Genomic DNA, 16812 nt, shown 5'->3' with positions numbered 1-16812 from the left:
CATAAGCCAATTCCCCTATTCGCCTGGTGATCCTGAAAGGCCCATAATACCTAGGCTTAAGCTTTTCTGACCCACCCTTTTTGAGAGTAGATTGCCGAAAAGGCTGAAGCATGAGGTAAACCATGTCACCAACCTCAAAGCTTCTCTCAGTTCTCTTCTAGTCTGCATATTGCTTATACTGATTCTGTGCCCGAGCTATGTTATCTCGGAGAGCATTAATAATGTCCTTACTCTCTTGAATCAGACCCCCAGCTCGTGGAACCCGAACATCACCCATCAGCAAGTCAATAAAGCTCGGTGCATCATACCCATATAACGCTCGAAAAGGTGTCATCTAAATAGACATGTGAAAAGTGGTATTGTAACAATATTCACACAAGTAAATCCATCTTACCCATGCCTTCTGTTGATCAGCCACGTAATTTCTCAAGTAGCCTTCCACCCACTTGTTCACTATTTCCGTCTGTCCATCAGTCTGTGGGTGATAACTAGTACTGGGTGTGAGCTCAGTGCCACATAATCGGAACACCTCCCGCCAAAAATGACTCAAGAATCTACTATCCCTGTCACTGACAACACTGCGGGGTATCCCATGTAACCTGAAAACCTCTCTGAAGAATACCTCAGCTACCTGTACTGCTGTATAAGTAGTGGTGATGGGAAAGAAGTGAGCATATTTCGTTAGTCTATCCACCACCACATAAATGCAATCGTGTCCCTGAGCCTTGGGCAACCCTGTAATGAAATCCATGGATATGCATTCCCACTTTTGATTTGGGATAGGAAGTGGCTGTAGGAGTCCTGCTGGGAATGTGTGCTCTTGTTTATTCTGTTGACAAACAGGACACTGACGAACATACTGCAATACATCCTTCTTGAGTCCTTTCCATGTAAACCGTTCCCGCACCTGTCTATATGTTTTAAAGTACCCGGGATGACCAGCTATGGGTGAATCATGAAGAGCCCGCATAATAGACCGTTTCACCTTCGATCCTGGGACTAAAAAGATCCTGCTCTTGTAAATAATCAAGTCATCCACAAGTGAATACCTGGTATCAACAATTGTCCCATCAACTATCCCAGATGCCCAAGAGTCTCTAGCATATCCTGCGACAATCAAATGCTTCCAATCCTCAGAGATCTCAACCATCGCACTAAGATGTGGCCTGCGTGACAAGTCGTCTGCTACCAAGGAAATGTCTCAAACTATTGTGGTCAGTTTTTATACAAAACTTACCACCTACTAGATACTGCCTGAATTTAGCTAATGCGTGCATGATAGCTAACATCTCCTTATCGTAAATGTTGAATGATCTTTCTAGCCCACGGAGTTTCCTGCTCTCATATGCAATAGGGTGTTTGTCCTACATCAAAACAGCCCCAATACCATCTCCTGAGGCATCACACTAGAGTTCAAATGGCTTCGAGAAATCAAGCAATGCTAGTACCGAACATGAAGTCATGATCTCCTTAAATCTGTCAAAACAAGCCTGTGCCTTTGCTGTCCAAACAAAAGCTCCCTTCTTTAGCAAATCTGTTATAGGAGCCGCATGTCGCAAATATCCACAAACAAATCTGCGATAGAAGCCACATAAACCAAGGAATCCTCTCACCTGGGTCAGGTTCTCAGGAATAGGCCACTCCACAATAGCACGAATCTTATCAGGATCCATCCATACTCCTTCTCTACTGATAATATGACCTAAGTATAATAACTAGGTCATGCCCAAATCACATTTGGACTCTTTGGCATACAAGGACTCTGCCTGCAAGGTATTCAGTACTGTCTCTAAATGCTCCATATGCTCATGCCATGTCCGACTGTATACCAAGATATCATCAAAGAAAACCAATACAAACTTCCTCAGCTGATGATGGAAGACCTTATTCATGGTGGACTGGAAAGTAGCTAGTGCATTGGTCAACCCGAATGGCATCACTACAATCTCAAAGTGCCCACAATGACATCTGAAGGCAGTCTTCTCTATGTCCTGTTCTCTGACTCTAATCTGGTGGTAACCGGATCTCAAGTCTATCTTACTAAAGTAGCATGCCCCATGTAGTTCATCTATCAGCTCATCAATCCGTGGAATAGGATATCTATTCTTAATGGTTTTCTTATTCAGCACTCTGTAATCAATGCACATCCGAAGAGAACCATCTTTCTTCTTTACCAAAACTACTGAAGAAGCAAAAGGAGACTTACTAGGTCTAATGTGTCCCATTGCGAGAAGCTCCTTGATGGTTTTTTCTATTTCATCTTTGAGCCTCTTTGGATGCCTGTATGGAGTAATCATAACTAGTTTAGCACCCTCTTCTAATTCGATGATATGCTCAATCCCTCTATCAGGTGGTGTACCAGGTGGAATATCGCTGAATACCTTACTATACTTTTCTCTCAATATCTGGATGTCTGGATGATATTCTGTCTTTTGTTGTTCCTCCTTTGTGGGCATGAGAGTACACATGGCTGCCCATTCAATATCATTATGCCTCACCAATCTTTCCAATCGCCTGAGAGAAATGGTTCGGATGTCACTATTCCTGATAGCTCTCAACACATGTTGCTTCCCATCTACCTCAAACTTGATCTCCATGTCCTTGAGGCGGAAAGTGACTTCACCCAATAAACGTAACCATGTCATACCCAAAACGATATCCAAGTCGCCCATATTGACCACATGGTAATCTGCTTTAAACTCATAATTATTCAGACGTAAAGGCATGTCTCTAACCATTCTATTACACTTAAGAGTGTATCCATCGGCAACCTGTACTCGGAGACCCTCAAACTCCTCTATCTTAATTCCACGGCACTCAACCAGACGTGCATCAATGAAGTTGTGTGTAGCACCTGTATCAACCAATGTGATCACCTTCTGTCCTGCTAGAACACCACATAACCTAAGAGATCCCTCCTGCTGAATACTAGACAAACATCCCTGCTGTAAATGTAACTCAGTTTCCTCCTTTTGCTCTGAATTTCCTGTTTCTTCTTTAGGTTCTGAACAACTGTGATCATCCTCATTTGCCGTACTGTCAGAATCTGATCCTTCATAATATGCCCACATAACTCTATTGGCCTTTCCCTTAAGTCTCAAAGGACAATCATGGTCCTTGTCATATGGGCCTTTGCAATAAAAGCATAGTTTCTTCCTGCGCAAGTCGTTTAATGCTTCTACATCTAGGGGTGTAGTAGATTTTCCTTTGGTATCAATACTCTTCCCTTTATTCTTATCAAACTTCTTATTGTCTCTGAAAGAAGTAGTACTCTTGGAAGTGAACCTGCTAGAAGGTGTTGTACGCTCCATACTCCGTGTTTTCCTCATGGCCTCCTGAAATGTTGGTGGATCAAATGCCTTAATCCACCCCTTAAGGGGTTCGGACAATCCTTCTGTGAATAAGATAACCAACCGTCTCTCGGACACATCCTGTACCATAACTGACAACCTGTGAAATTCACTAATATAAACCTCCAAATTGCCTGACTGTCTTAACTATGCGAGGTCGCGAAAATAAATCTCCGGATCCTTTTTATCAAAACGCTCAACCAATCTATCCACAAAGTCCTAGTAAGATGTTACCTGATTGTGCTGCAAAGTAACCATCCCATGTGACCACCAATCATGAGCTGCGCCTTCCAAATGCAAGGTGGCGTACCTGATGGCATCTATTTTAGACATAGGCCTTAATGCTAGGAAGGTGTCCAACTTATGAATCCATGCCTGTGCTATCATCTGACCACTACCATCGAAAGATGGTAAAGTGAGTTTGCTAGCAGCTCGCTGCAACTCACTATCATGACCTCCTCTAGACCTCCTATTCTGACGGCTACTCCTCATATGCTCTCTCCTTTGGTTCAGATAGCGATCAAAGTTCAATAGTTCACGCATATGTGGTGGTAATGCCTGCCATTCTGCAGTAGCAGCTCTGAGATCATCCTGAAAATCATCCGGCAAATCATCTTCTCCTATCTCCTGAGCCTCCTCCCTTAGGAAGGTGGGACGGGTAGGCCTATTTGCTGTCCATGATCTATGCCTAGGAGCACCCTGTGAGCCTGCCACACTTCTATTATCATGATCAGGTGTTCCTCTAACTTGTTCCTGAATCCTGGGCTGAACAACTCTCTCCATTATAGTAGTCAATGCTTGTAGTGACTGGGCTATTTCTTGCTGTCCGGTAGTCATAATTCTGTAAAACTCTCTAGTCTCATCGTCATCAACTATGGGAAATCTAGGTGGACTCTGTGATTGTCTCTCACCCATATCTCTGAATTTATGTTCGCCCTTAAGTGTTGCTCTCCTGCGAATATAATATCTGAAATAAGGTTGCATAAGATGTTCTACCCAACAGGATGGCAGGTCAATGGCTCTGATACCACTGTAATGATCCTAACTATTAAAGTCACTAAAAACCAATGCTCAAGCTGAGACAGTGCGTTAAACATTTATTTTGTAATCTGAAACTGTACTATTAAGATAATATTCTATAAATTTGCCAAACTATTAAAAAAAATGTCTCAGTCAATTCACTAGCAGTTGCAATGATAATATCAACAGTATTTGCTCAATTTCGATACTGAATTTATAACAATGCATAATAATGTCTGAATGCACTTAATAATGGAAACAATATCAAAAACCTGAGATTCCTTGCTTCTATGGATTCCGCCTGATTGTAATGCTGCTGATGGATGCGTTTCTGCTTTTCCCAATCTGGAAATTCATTCCAAGTTGCTACACAGAGCTTTACTTTAATTGAAAAGTCGACTGACCTGAACTCCCACCGTATTGCAGTTGGAACCCACAAATCTGGGTTGATCCGATTACTACTGCGATTTATATATTCTTTTTCGTAACCTTCTTATCGGCCGCCCAGACTGATGGAAGTGTTATTGTTACTGCTGCCAAGGCAGTGTATGCAATTGCTGAGGAATTTCCCAATATTGGAGCGGTAGCCGAGCTATGAAGTTGCAGTATGCCGCCCGAATGGAGAAATGCCTGATTGGAAGCACTTGTGGTTAGTGTGTCTCTACATGCTGTTTACCCTTGGAAATTTGCCGAAAACAATGGGTTCCCAGACTTAGTTGAAATTGGATTCCTGAAGTAGCTGCCGGCTCATTTATATAAATCGCTCAATCTGGTGTAGCAGACCATCTTAGCCCTGACCCAAATTTCACCAGTTTTTTTAATGATTCGGTGGATGGCAATTAACTCGTCTCCAGACAATAAAAATGCAAAAGTTTCCAACTTGGCCTTAGGCCACAGATTTCCGTCCTGATGGAATGACAGTAACGTCACCCCCAGTTTTTGCAATGATTCGGATGATATTCCACACCCTCAAAATTGCTTATCAATGGGAGTTATCGTTCCCAAAGATAATTTGAGAATTGGCAGACCAAATGACTACAAATTGCTCCAACTGAATTAGAAGTCGAATCCACAAAACCGCTTGTGCAAATGGGTGCCTCTTGTCCTCTATTTATTCACTTTTTGAGAAGTCACTGGAAGCTTCCAGAATCGTCTTTTATAATATCTTATTATAATGCACTTTTATTATCAAATAACTTTATAAAAAAAAATTAAATAACTTTATTAAATTAAAAGTGCAATCTTAATTCATCATTAGAACATGTAGGCCCCATTTACTGGATGTAGCAAAATGCAATCTTCTGGCAACGAGATGACTCTCTCTCCAAAATCATTTGCCTACGAGAGTCAATGATAGGCAAATCTACTGTAGGAATTGTGTCGCTAAAAAGGGGACATGACAATACCGCACCTCATCCTACAATAAATATCAAGTGGAAGAATGCTAGGATTTGTGTGATATTCACCTTGAGAGAATCCCTTATTTAGAAGTTGTCAACATACTTGATTGTGGTGAACTATGATCAGCTTTTAGATGTGGTATTGCAGGCATGGTGATTTACATGTTATAATGATGGTAAAAGTGTTGCGGACATCATACATGCTGGTTCCTATGTGGGGTACATTGTGCTAGCAACCACAAGACGTCTAAAAGAATAAAGTAGTAGAGTTATTGGATGCATCAATGGCAATGCAAGTGCACTTGCAGCAAAGCTAGAGTTCATGACATGCAATCCAAGGCCACAGTCATATTCAAGAAAGTGTTCTAAGGTATCACAAGTAGTTAGAATTGATGTAACATTTGTATGTGCTACCACAAGCAAAAAAATGGCTATTCTGGAAGCATACTAATAACAAAAGTGTAAAGATTGTAACTATTGACTCATAATTTGTAGCAGTGGCAAGGTATACAAGGTGATTATCCATGTGGACATCACACAGGGTAGTAAGTGTTGTCAGTAAATTCTATAACGGGGTAGTAAGTGTTGTCAGTAAGTGGGGTACATTGATGTTTGGTATGGACAGACTACAGTTGCATGACTCTTCATATTCCATGGGCTAGTTGGACAATTAGATAGTTGATATTCGGTTGGTATTCTACAAATGCATCTATGTGGATTGCTTCATGTGAATGTGTTGAGGTGAGAAAGAGAGAGAGAGAGAGAAGGCTGTGCAGACTCAAAGGATAAAATAATTTGTACATTGTTGGTGTGAAATTTTAGAGTGATTGCAAAAGAGTATGCAATAGATTGAGACTCTATAAAAGACCTTGTTATATCAAATCTGGTTTGGTTCAGAAGTATTATAACTTTGAACATCTCTTAGGGGTGGATTTCCTCCCAAAATGTTTCCCCACATAGATCTTGAAATCTTGTATGTAATTTTGTGGATGTATACCAAGAATAGATAAACTATTGCTGAACGTCTTTCTAAATACTTGAGTCTTATTTCTCTTATTACTAGCCTACTGGTAGAATCCAGTATAGGATTAAATCCCCAACATAAAAGAACACCCAAAATAACTTCCTAATACGCTGATGTCTCCTTCTCAAAAGTAGAAAACCAATCACCTTCACCAGAAGCTGAAACAACTGGTTCATTCTCATTGAAAATGTGATGGGAAAGGAAATACTAAATTATTGTTTGAGTCTCCAATTGAATGCAAAGAGAATCTGGAAATGAAGCAGCAAACATTCAGCTGTGAATTGTAAAGTTGAGGATTCCAAGTTTAGGCTGGTGATTCTAAACTACTCCCCTAAAAATCATTTGTGAACTATGAACTTTAGGATTTGATGGCTGAGATAATAAGACTTGTTGTCTTGCATTTTGTCACCACCAAATGTAGGTAACAATACGAAACTTTTTCAAATTAGTTTCGCATTTCTCTGAGTTTATTTCATTATTTAATTGGTTAGTATTGATTAACCAATCGATACCAATTGATACAATGAATCCTTTTACTAAAGGCCTTCGTCAAGTCTTTTTCGTTTTGCTTTCTGTCGAGCCTTTGCTTGATTTTTGAAGCCTTCAAAGTTCTTTATTTTTGCTTTTGAGTTTGCGTTTGTTTGTTTTTAGTCCTTTGGTTTTGCTCATGTTATGCCTTTCATTTTCCCCTTCGATTCGGTCCAACCTAGAGGTCAATCGGAGTTGTCAATCAAGAGATATGGTCATTTTAGTGCCTCAAAAGTGGACATTTTAGGTGCAACAGCACGAATTAAAAAAATGATGTTATATTTTCATTTTGACATTCACTTTTTGAAAATATAACATTTTATTCACTTTTTGTTATGTTTTAAAGTTACTTTTCATTTAAATTTATAACGTAAAGTGACTATAGTGCACTTTATGTTATAATTTTAAGTTGAGTTACTTTTTAATTTTTCACTTAAAGTGACTATAGAACTATATAGTTACTTTTTAAATTTTTTATTTTTAAATCAAAAACTTATATAAATTTCACTTTAACTTAATGTTTATGACTTATATTGATTAATATAATGCATAAATATTATTTTTGACTCATATTGTTGACATTTTTATAAAAATAAGTGAAATGCATAACTTAAAAGCCTAAAAGTGGACTTTTTATGTGCATATGCATGTAAAAAACTATAAAAAGTGGAAACTTTTCATGCTAATGCATATAAAAATTCACTTTGTGGATACTCTTCATGCCATTACATCAAAAGCTTGTAAAACTGGACCTTTTTAATGCAATGACATGAAAAATTGAGTTTTCATGCTTGTGCATGAAAAAGGTGAGATATGTTTATAAAATATGTAAGTGACTCCAAAAAGTGAGATTTTGGAGACTTGCACATTTTAAAATATGCAATGGGCTTCAAAAAGTGAGATTATATCTCAAGACATATTTTAAAACATGCATTGGACTCAAAAAGGTCCTCTTTTGCCTTTCAACATGTTTTAAAATATGTAATGAACATAAAAATGTCTTATTATGTGAAGAAAACATGTTCTTGCTCCAAAAACCTCCTATTTTTATCATAACTTTTGATTTTCTCCATGGATTTGAATGAAATCAGTTGCATTCATCATGTTTTGGAGAGGTGATCATTTTGCCCTCATCAAAAATCAAGTTATTGCACCCAAAAACGTGTTTGAAACTCTTAAGCTAGGGCACGTTTTTTGCATAAAAATTTATAAATCTGCCAAGTTTGATCACGTTTTTGCATGAGATCAAGTCGTTTTTACCTTTTTACTTGATTACATTGGTTGAGGATCATTATTTTGGTATTAAATCATCAAAATACTTTACTTTGAAGATCATGTTTTTTTGCTTGGAGAAACATGTTTTTGCTTAGAATGCCCGGAAAATTGGGGTTTTAATCCACTTTTATGCATTTTGAAGTCACTTTTTTGCATTTTGATCCATGTATATGCATTTGGGGAAGTCGTTTTTGCATTCACAAGTCAAAAATGACTTTAAAATATGCATTTTTTAGTCACGTTTTTGCAAAAACGGCGCAGATTTTTAAATAAAAATGTCATATTTTTGTTCAAAAAACTCAAAAAATTGCATTTTCAACCCATACATTTAATCAAAAGGGATTGTTTTTGAGTTTTAAATGCATGATATTGTTTTTGGAGACCATTTATTTGGCACTTTCATGTCAAATCCGACCATTGAATGTCCATTACATTCAAGTGCAGAAAAAGTCAAAAGATTGTTTGAAAATCTGGATTTAAGGGAGAATTTGTCTTAAGTCTACAAAACTTGCTATTTTGGCTCTTTCTCCTTCATTTTTGGCATTTAATCTTCATACAAGTGGACTCTTTCTTTCTTGCTATTTAATTTGTGCTAATCTTACTATTTCCATGCATATTTTAGCTTGAAATTGCCCATTTGTCAATATATATGCCATGAAAAGTGCATTTTTCCTTTAAATATGAAATTTTCCTTCATTTTGATGTTTTTGGTTCTTCCCCAAGTTCCAAATTCGAATTTCATCTTTGGAGTGCATTGCATCTTGGCATGTTTTGAGTTGTTTTCAAAGGTATGTTTTTCTTTTGTTTTGGTTTTGTGTGCTTGTTGCCGGTTTTTCTCCATTTTGGACAAGTTGCAAGTTTTTTCCCAAAAACTTGTTTTTCCTTCATTACATGCGAAAGCATTATCATTTCATTTTTTTTCACATTTTGTTTCCATGTCATTACATCTTACATTTCATCCAACAAATGCGATTACATGTTTTTCATCCCATTCGCCATCCGCATATGCATGTAATCCCATTTTCCGTTTCCATTTTCATCCATCTCATTTTTCGCTTTCATTCGCACGACACGATTTCACGAAATGCCTTACATGTAATTGCATCCAAAAGGTCCAATTTTGACTAAAAGTCACTTTTTGTAAAGTCAAAAAGATGTCATTTTCTCCTCTCCATATGCATTCGCACCTCCATGAGCAAATACATGTTTTCGTATCTTTCCATGCTTTCCATCTTAGCCTTCATCCGCATATGCATGTAAAGCATATCTTTCACTCACACTTGCATCTCATTTCACCCTCCACCTTCTTACATGTTGCATTTACATGTAATCCATTTTCCGTGCAACGACATCTTGAAAGCCCAAGTCACTTTTTGAAAATCAGCAATCTCCATTTACACGCATTCCCATGCGCCAAGCACTTTACTTCAAAAAAATAAAAAAGAGTTAAAGGTGCTGATGGAAAGTTGTTCCGAGTGTACATCCGAACATCATCAAGAAGGTTTTCAAAGTGTCAAAGACTCCAGTTTGTGCTGATCTACAAAGGAGAATTCACGACAACTTGAGTGAGAAAAGATGGATCACATAAAGTTTCCACATGATAATGGACAATTCATCAAAGAGAGCTAGAGGTTGTCAAAAGACGCAACACTATGGTTATCAACATGAATTCAGTAGTACAAGATACAGGAACTTCCAATCTTGTTATCATCTAGGACTGCATCATCAAGTACAAGGCCTTTCAGAATTGTTCTTTTCTCTTCCGTCTTCTTTCTTCTTCTTTCATGTTTGTAGTTGGAGAAGATGCATTACATGAAAAAGTGTAATTACATGTAATGCGAGTTACATGTGTATGTAAAAGATGCAATGCGAGTTGCATGTGCAGTTGCATGTAACCATTTAGTTTCTGTAATTAGACTTGGTCAAAGTTGGTTGAGTTGCTCCCACTTTTTCCTCCCCCTTTTTCTCAACTTCTTTGCCTATATAAAGGAGTGCCCCCTCATTGTAAAAATTATCTTTTATTGTATGCAAGAAAACTCTGCCACATTTGTGCAAGCATAACTTTGATTGTGTAATACGAATTTAGGAAAAAAGTGAATAAAAGAAGCAATTGGATTCGAAGCTTTGACTAGAAGCGATTGTGATAGAACAAATTAAAAGCTTTGACTATAATTTGTGTCTATGGTCTTGATTCATGTTATTATTGTGTGTTCAATAAAAGAGCATAGAGAGTTAAGAAACAATTGAAGCCCGAGCTTTGACCAGGAACAATTGTGAAAATCTATAGCTAGAAGCTTTGTCTGTGGCTTGTATTTTCATCTTAATTCGCAAAATAGTTAGATTGTTCTTACTTTTAGGAGTCTTTGTACCCTAATTGTAAAACTTTTACCATATAAAAGTACGACCGGACTTAGAGCCAAACCGGTATGTTTTAGCTAGCCTTTGAGTTAGTGAAGATTTATCGGTATCACTGTTTCCAGCTCTTGATAGAAGTGTAGTTAGAGATTTACTTTGCCCATTATTCGTTCTACGAGTAAGTGGATCCTTTCTTGAAAGTTAAGAAGAAAGGATATTAGTAACACCTTGTTTGAGATCTCTCGACTTCTTGCTTACCTTGAGTTGATCCAAAGAACGGTGAGAAGGGGGAGCTTTCCCTTTAAGGTAGGAAAGACTCGGTCTCACACGCTGTGGCTGGTCATCCTATTTTGCGACTGAATTTTTACTCAAAACTGTCGGTTGCAAAATATCCACCCAACAAGACTAAGTGTCACTTGTAATGTCCCCATTTTTAGCAAGTTCCTGCAGTTGGCCAAGTCAGTTCACCATAGCGACCCTCATGAGCTAACAGGGCATTTTGGGGGTCTCAATTATGGATTTACTATTTTTAGTAGTTGCTATTTTCAGCAGCACAGTGGATGGCTTGGCAGTTGGTCGTCACCTACAGTTGATCGAGTTAATAATTGCATGAGCTCTTATTTAGTTATTATTCATCGAGTTGCATTATTATAATAATGTTTATATTATTATAATAATGACTTTAAGTGATATTTCTAAAAAAACAAATTGGAAAGTTTCTAGTTTTGAGTTCTTTTGGAAAACTTCTTTGATTTCTGAAGTGGAGTTTTATGGAAACTTCTGCCAATGAGAGCTTATAAATGAGAGCTCATTTCATTGGGAAAGGCACACTTGAAAATATATTTGCTTTTTGTGTCTTTGTGGCTTTTTCCTGAGTTCTGAATGGTGAGCCCTTGTTGAAGTAAAAGGGTCTCTGAGTTTCTAAAGATTGTTTGGAGTCACTGCTGATGTATAGTGGCTTCATTGGATAGATCTCCCAACTGTGTTTTCTGTGACTGGGGGATTTGTTTCTTAATTCTGAGAATTCTGAGTGTTGTGCAAATTATTGCTATAATAATTTGCTACTTTACTCCTACTGTTTGCCTGTGTCTAGGAGAGTGTTCTTGCTGATGATAATTGGGAATTCATGCAGTTAATTATCTGTGAACTAATTGCCAATCTGCGAATTGGATGGAGGTCACATTGTGAGAATTGCATACTGGCGTATAGCAATCTGGAGGCAGTGATTCATTTATTCAGGCGCCAGTAATAGTTGTATCCAGTTAATTGAATGTGGAGGCTGATTGGCTTATTCTATTGGTACCTGCGATTTAGTATTTCAGGGAATCTGAATCAATTCATGGGCCATATGAGCATTAGAAGAGCCTGTGTCTGACACAAACAGGACTGCGATATCTTTCCTTGGCCTAGATTTTGTATTTTTGGGCCTGTGGTTCATATTATCACCAGCAAATCTGGACTTAAGAGATCGGTAGACAATTGCAGAGGTTAGGCGATTGTTATTAGAGGCTGGGCAATCTTTACTTGGCACCTGCGATTTTATTTCTGCAAATCACAAGGAATTGTGAGTGGCCGCTGGGAATTTCTAGAGCCACTGCCTGATCAAGGAGCTTGAACCAGCATTTGGAGAAATTGACACCAGCTTGGGGTGGCATCTTGCATTGGAGTTGTAAGGATTTGCGTATTGCATTCAAGGCTAGCATTTACTGAGAGTTGGACTTTCAATTTGGACAGCAGACATATGTTTTATGTGGGCTGATGGCAGCATTATGATCCTGTGATAATTGATATCAGGTTTCCCTCTTCCAATTGTAATTCTGAAGTTTCTTTAAAATAAGGCAACAACATTTCTGTATGATGATTACAATCATTTACAGTACTCAGAAATTACAGTTATTAACTATTTATTTTGCTTTAAAAAACTCAAGGAAATCATTTATATTCTGAGCCTTTGATTTGTTGAGGGATCAATAGAATTTTCATAGCTAGCGTTGCTTGCCAAATGTTTGTTAAAATGACAATCTTTTGATAAGGTAAGGAAGTGGATGTTAGCAAAAGTAAATTTATTCAATTAGCCAGGACTAGGGTCTTTACATCACTCCAAAAATCCTTTTACAATACACAGCACATATACCAGTACAAGTTTCTTTGAAGATTAGTCCAAGTCTTGGAAATGTGTTATCATCACATTGATTATAACTATAAAACAAGGTAGGCGTTTAATGCATTACATGTACCAATTTTTGTTCAAAGTGGAAGTAAATATTGGAGAAAAATTTGAAGGTTGCCTGATTATTCCTACATTGATCATAATCAGGAGATGACGGAGACTTTGCAGGGATGATATGCACCAAAATGTTTTGCCAAAGAGGGAGCAAGTGCTGGAATGAACATCTGGAGGTTGAATGTGATTATGCCCACATACACAATACATGGGAGACAAGACAAGCTTCTAAAGCATTGCATGCACATGTTTTCCAAAGTGGAGGCATGCAATGGGGCACACATTTCGGGGTTGAACAATTAGCATGCATTCTCTCCAAAAATCACTCCAATACAAAAATCACTTGAACTACCATTGCCTAAAGGTGTCTGCATACTTTGGGTCTGCAGCCTACCCATAAAAAATAGCTTATTGAATACTACAAACTCCCATTGCCAAAATTATTCAACACTATTCTTATTCTACGGTTGTATGGAGACCCGAGCACTGCTTGTGACAATAGCTTACTAAACACTACTAACATCAATTCCTTAAAAAATGTTTAGCCTATTACCAACAAAATCAGCATCCTTATTCCAAATTTACTTGGTGACATTGAGGTGGAGATTCAATTACTGAGGAAATGAGGACACCATTCAAATCAGGGCATGTGTGACCAAACGGTACAGCTATATTTATATATGAATATAGTGATCACAAACTGTGGATACAACAATGGGAACAAGGACACAGTCATCAGAGAATGTCCAGACGGTGTGAGGATAGAATCCTGGTCCTAGCCTCTACATTGGAGTTATGTGAGTATATAAGTTTATTCTGAGCACAACTCAACATATTTCTAACAGAAAGAAATGAATTTATTTTTCTTTCTTAACATTGTTTAGGATTAAAATACGATAAATATAGATGATTAGAATTAAACTATCCGTGACAATATGAGTTTACTCTCAGCACAATTCAACATATTTCTAACAGAAAGAAAATAGATTTATTTTTCTTCGTTAACATTGCTTAGGACTAAAATATGATAAAGATAGATGGTTAGGATTAAAAATAGGATAAAGATGATTTTTAGATCACGGTCAAGCAAGAAATTGTTTTGGTATGTGAAATCTTCCTTGTGCCAGTGTTATGTACAAAGGAACATGTTTTGTCCAGTTGTTGAAGCGTACAACCCTGATGGCTGAGGCTGTATATAAGTTGCTACTAATACAATTTTAATCTGAAGCATAATTCCGTAATTTCAATAATAACAGACCGCAGGCATTTTTGTTAAAGTTTTCAACAAATTGCCCCGTGAATTCATGAACAACTAACCGTGGTTGGGGTCGTCTGGAACAAAAGCAATATCAAGGAGGACAACTCCTGGATTAATGGGAAGGGGCACTTTCTCCCACTCTGATAGACCCACATCCTCTGCCTTTGCAATTCCAATTCCTTGGTAAAGAGAAGCCAATGAAAATGTCACACCTGCTCCAACAGTCTCAGCTAACCATTGTCTCCTCCCTATTTGTCCCTCTTGTTGGTCTTTTTCGATGGCGGCTCTGACAAGGCAATTGTGCTTCCCATTAACATATTTCCTACTGAAACCACTAAATTTTGGATTGATACTCGAACCTGTTACCGATGGTTTGTAAATTGCATTGTGAAAATTGGCATTTGCAAGAGCGGATGCTCCTGCCATCTGCATTGCGGCCATCACTGCTCCCACCTTATCTTACTTTGAACTATGATGAGGTGCTCCGATAATTTATGAGCGTACTCGTGCTTGCGCATAATTGGATTCAAGCGACTTGATTATAATGAAGTTTGAAATGATTGGTCTGCTTTCGTAGTTACCAACAAGACTTCTATTATTCCATTCCATTAATCATATTTTATTAGCAATTGTACTTGTTATAGAATGGGTACACATTCGAGAGTTGTAAAAGATAAAATTAGCACCAAAAACCTCCCTAGCATGCATGGAAACAACAAAATTTGTAAGGCGATCAATTCTAGTTGAATTCTAGTACTAGCTATCTACAATAATAACAATAGCAACAACAACAACAACAAGAATTACCTATACAACTAGTCAATATATCTAATTCTACAAATCACTCACCAAATAAACCAAGAGTTGCTCAAACATCAACCCAACCAACAACCAATTCTAATAGTAAAATCTTTCATAGGTCATATTCCAATGATGGTGCCCAATACCCTATTTATGTATCATTGACATTAGCATCATGCATCATCACATAGAAAACACATTTACCATCCTAAAATTGTATTCACCTACAAATTGATGCTCAATCAAGTCATATTTAAGTTTAATTAGAATTCCTCGTTTGTTATGCTTCATCCAAACCTATTTTTTCTTATCATTCTAGCATCCCTACTCCATTTGGGACCTCCAAACCAAATTTGGAGGCTTTTTGGTGGGACCAGGTCACCAAAACTGACTTGGTCTTGGGCTAAGTTACCCTAGCCAACTTTGTCCCTTATTTTCCTCAAAAATTGAATTGGGGGTAGATCTCAATGGTTAAATAGTAAATCCAAATTCTCATCATCCCTCTTCAAGTTTTGATCTTTGAAAATGCTCAAGAAAGATCTATAGGCAATCTACCTCTCCTCATTTTGGGATCTAAGAAATCAATCAATCAATCAAGAAGCCAACCAAGTGTTCATACACACATTATCTCAAGCATCGTAAGGTAGAATTCAAGAATCTAAGGCAATTTTATCCATTCTAGAAAGCTCCTCTCCCTACTAAAAGCCAAGTAGAGGAGACCTAACCCATCCAAAAATATCCTTCCTTTAACTCCACAAATATCAATATGAATTGATTCAAGCATTACAATATTGGAGATTTGAGGAGCATTTTTAGATATAGGCACTTGTAAAAGGTGTCCTTTATTATTCTAAATAATTCAAGACACTGCAATAACATTCAAACATCTTTCAAATCCATTCGTGAAGGTATAAACATTTCATTTTCAAATGTAGCATATGATTTACACTAGCACATTTTCAATACATGCATATTTCATTTCAATTGAAAGGTTGATTACTCAAGTTGGGTTTGATTAAGGGAAATCTCTTTATACATAATAATTTGTCCCTTTTTTTGTGTGCAGGAACAAGTGGTGTTGGATTTGTGATCAGCTTTGGATAGTGTAGGATCTTACCTACAATCTATGACTCAAAACAAGCAAAGACACCACGAATATTTTTCCAAAAAACTTAGCCTAGACCAAGTAACCCAAGTTTAATTGATCCCTCCAACTTTTCTTTCAATTCAAGTTGCAGGTCAGTAATTATCTTTGGGTTGTGTTTTTGATAGAAGAATCTTTTTATGTGATTTGTCAATTTTCATAAAAGTAAATTTTATTGATTTTTGTTCCCTCGATCTAATTGACATCCACCATCCCATTTTCCACTTTCCATTTCAATCATCTTATACATAAGTGAGGGATCATTGCACATTTGTAGTGCTTGGACTGCCTTGAGCCTAGTGGGTCGCCATCCTTTCAAAGTGACTAAAGCAATAGGGCCACCAACAAATTTCCATTCTAATTTGGTTCCTAGATCTTATTTGTATGTATTTAATTTCATTGTGTTTTATGGGTAACCATGTTACCTATATGT

At 37.5% G+C, this 16812-nt stretch overlaps 1 protein-coding gene across 1 annotated transcript in view; it reads right to left on the bottom strand.

Moving 5' to 3' along the window:
* Nucleotides 1-14900, bottom strand: part of HCF136 (photosystem II stability/assembly factor, chloroplast (HCF136)) — a 220862-nt gene extending 205962 nt beyond the window's left edge. Inside the window, exon 1 of the mRNA XM_089789355.1 lies at nt 14494-14900. Coding sequence (XP_089645481.1) covers nt 14494-14875 — 382 coding nt within the window. The 5' untranslated portion in view covers nt 14876-14900. The remainder of the gene's footprint in view (nt 1-14493) is intronic.
* Nucleotides 14901-16812: the final 1912 nt, after the last annotated feature.

This window comes from Cupressus sempervirens, chromosome 6 (assembly GCF_028749045.1).
Source record: "Cupressus sempervirens isolate cs-2001-9-10 chromosome 6, ASM2874904v1, whole genome shotgun sequence".
NCBI lineage: Eukaryota > Viridiplantae > Streptophyta > Pinopsida > Cupressales > Cupressaceae > Cupressus > Cupressus sempervirens.
Note: the sequence above shows the minus strand (reverse complement) of the source record. Positions and strands in the feature narration are given on the sequence as shown.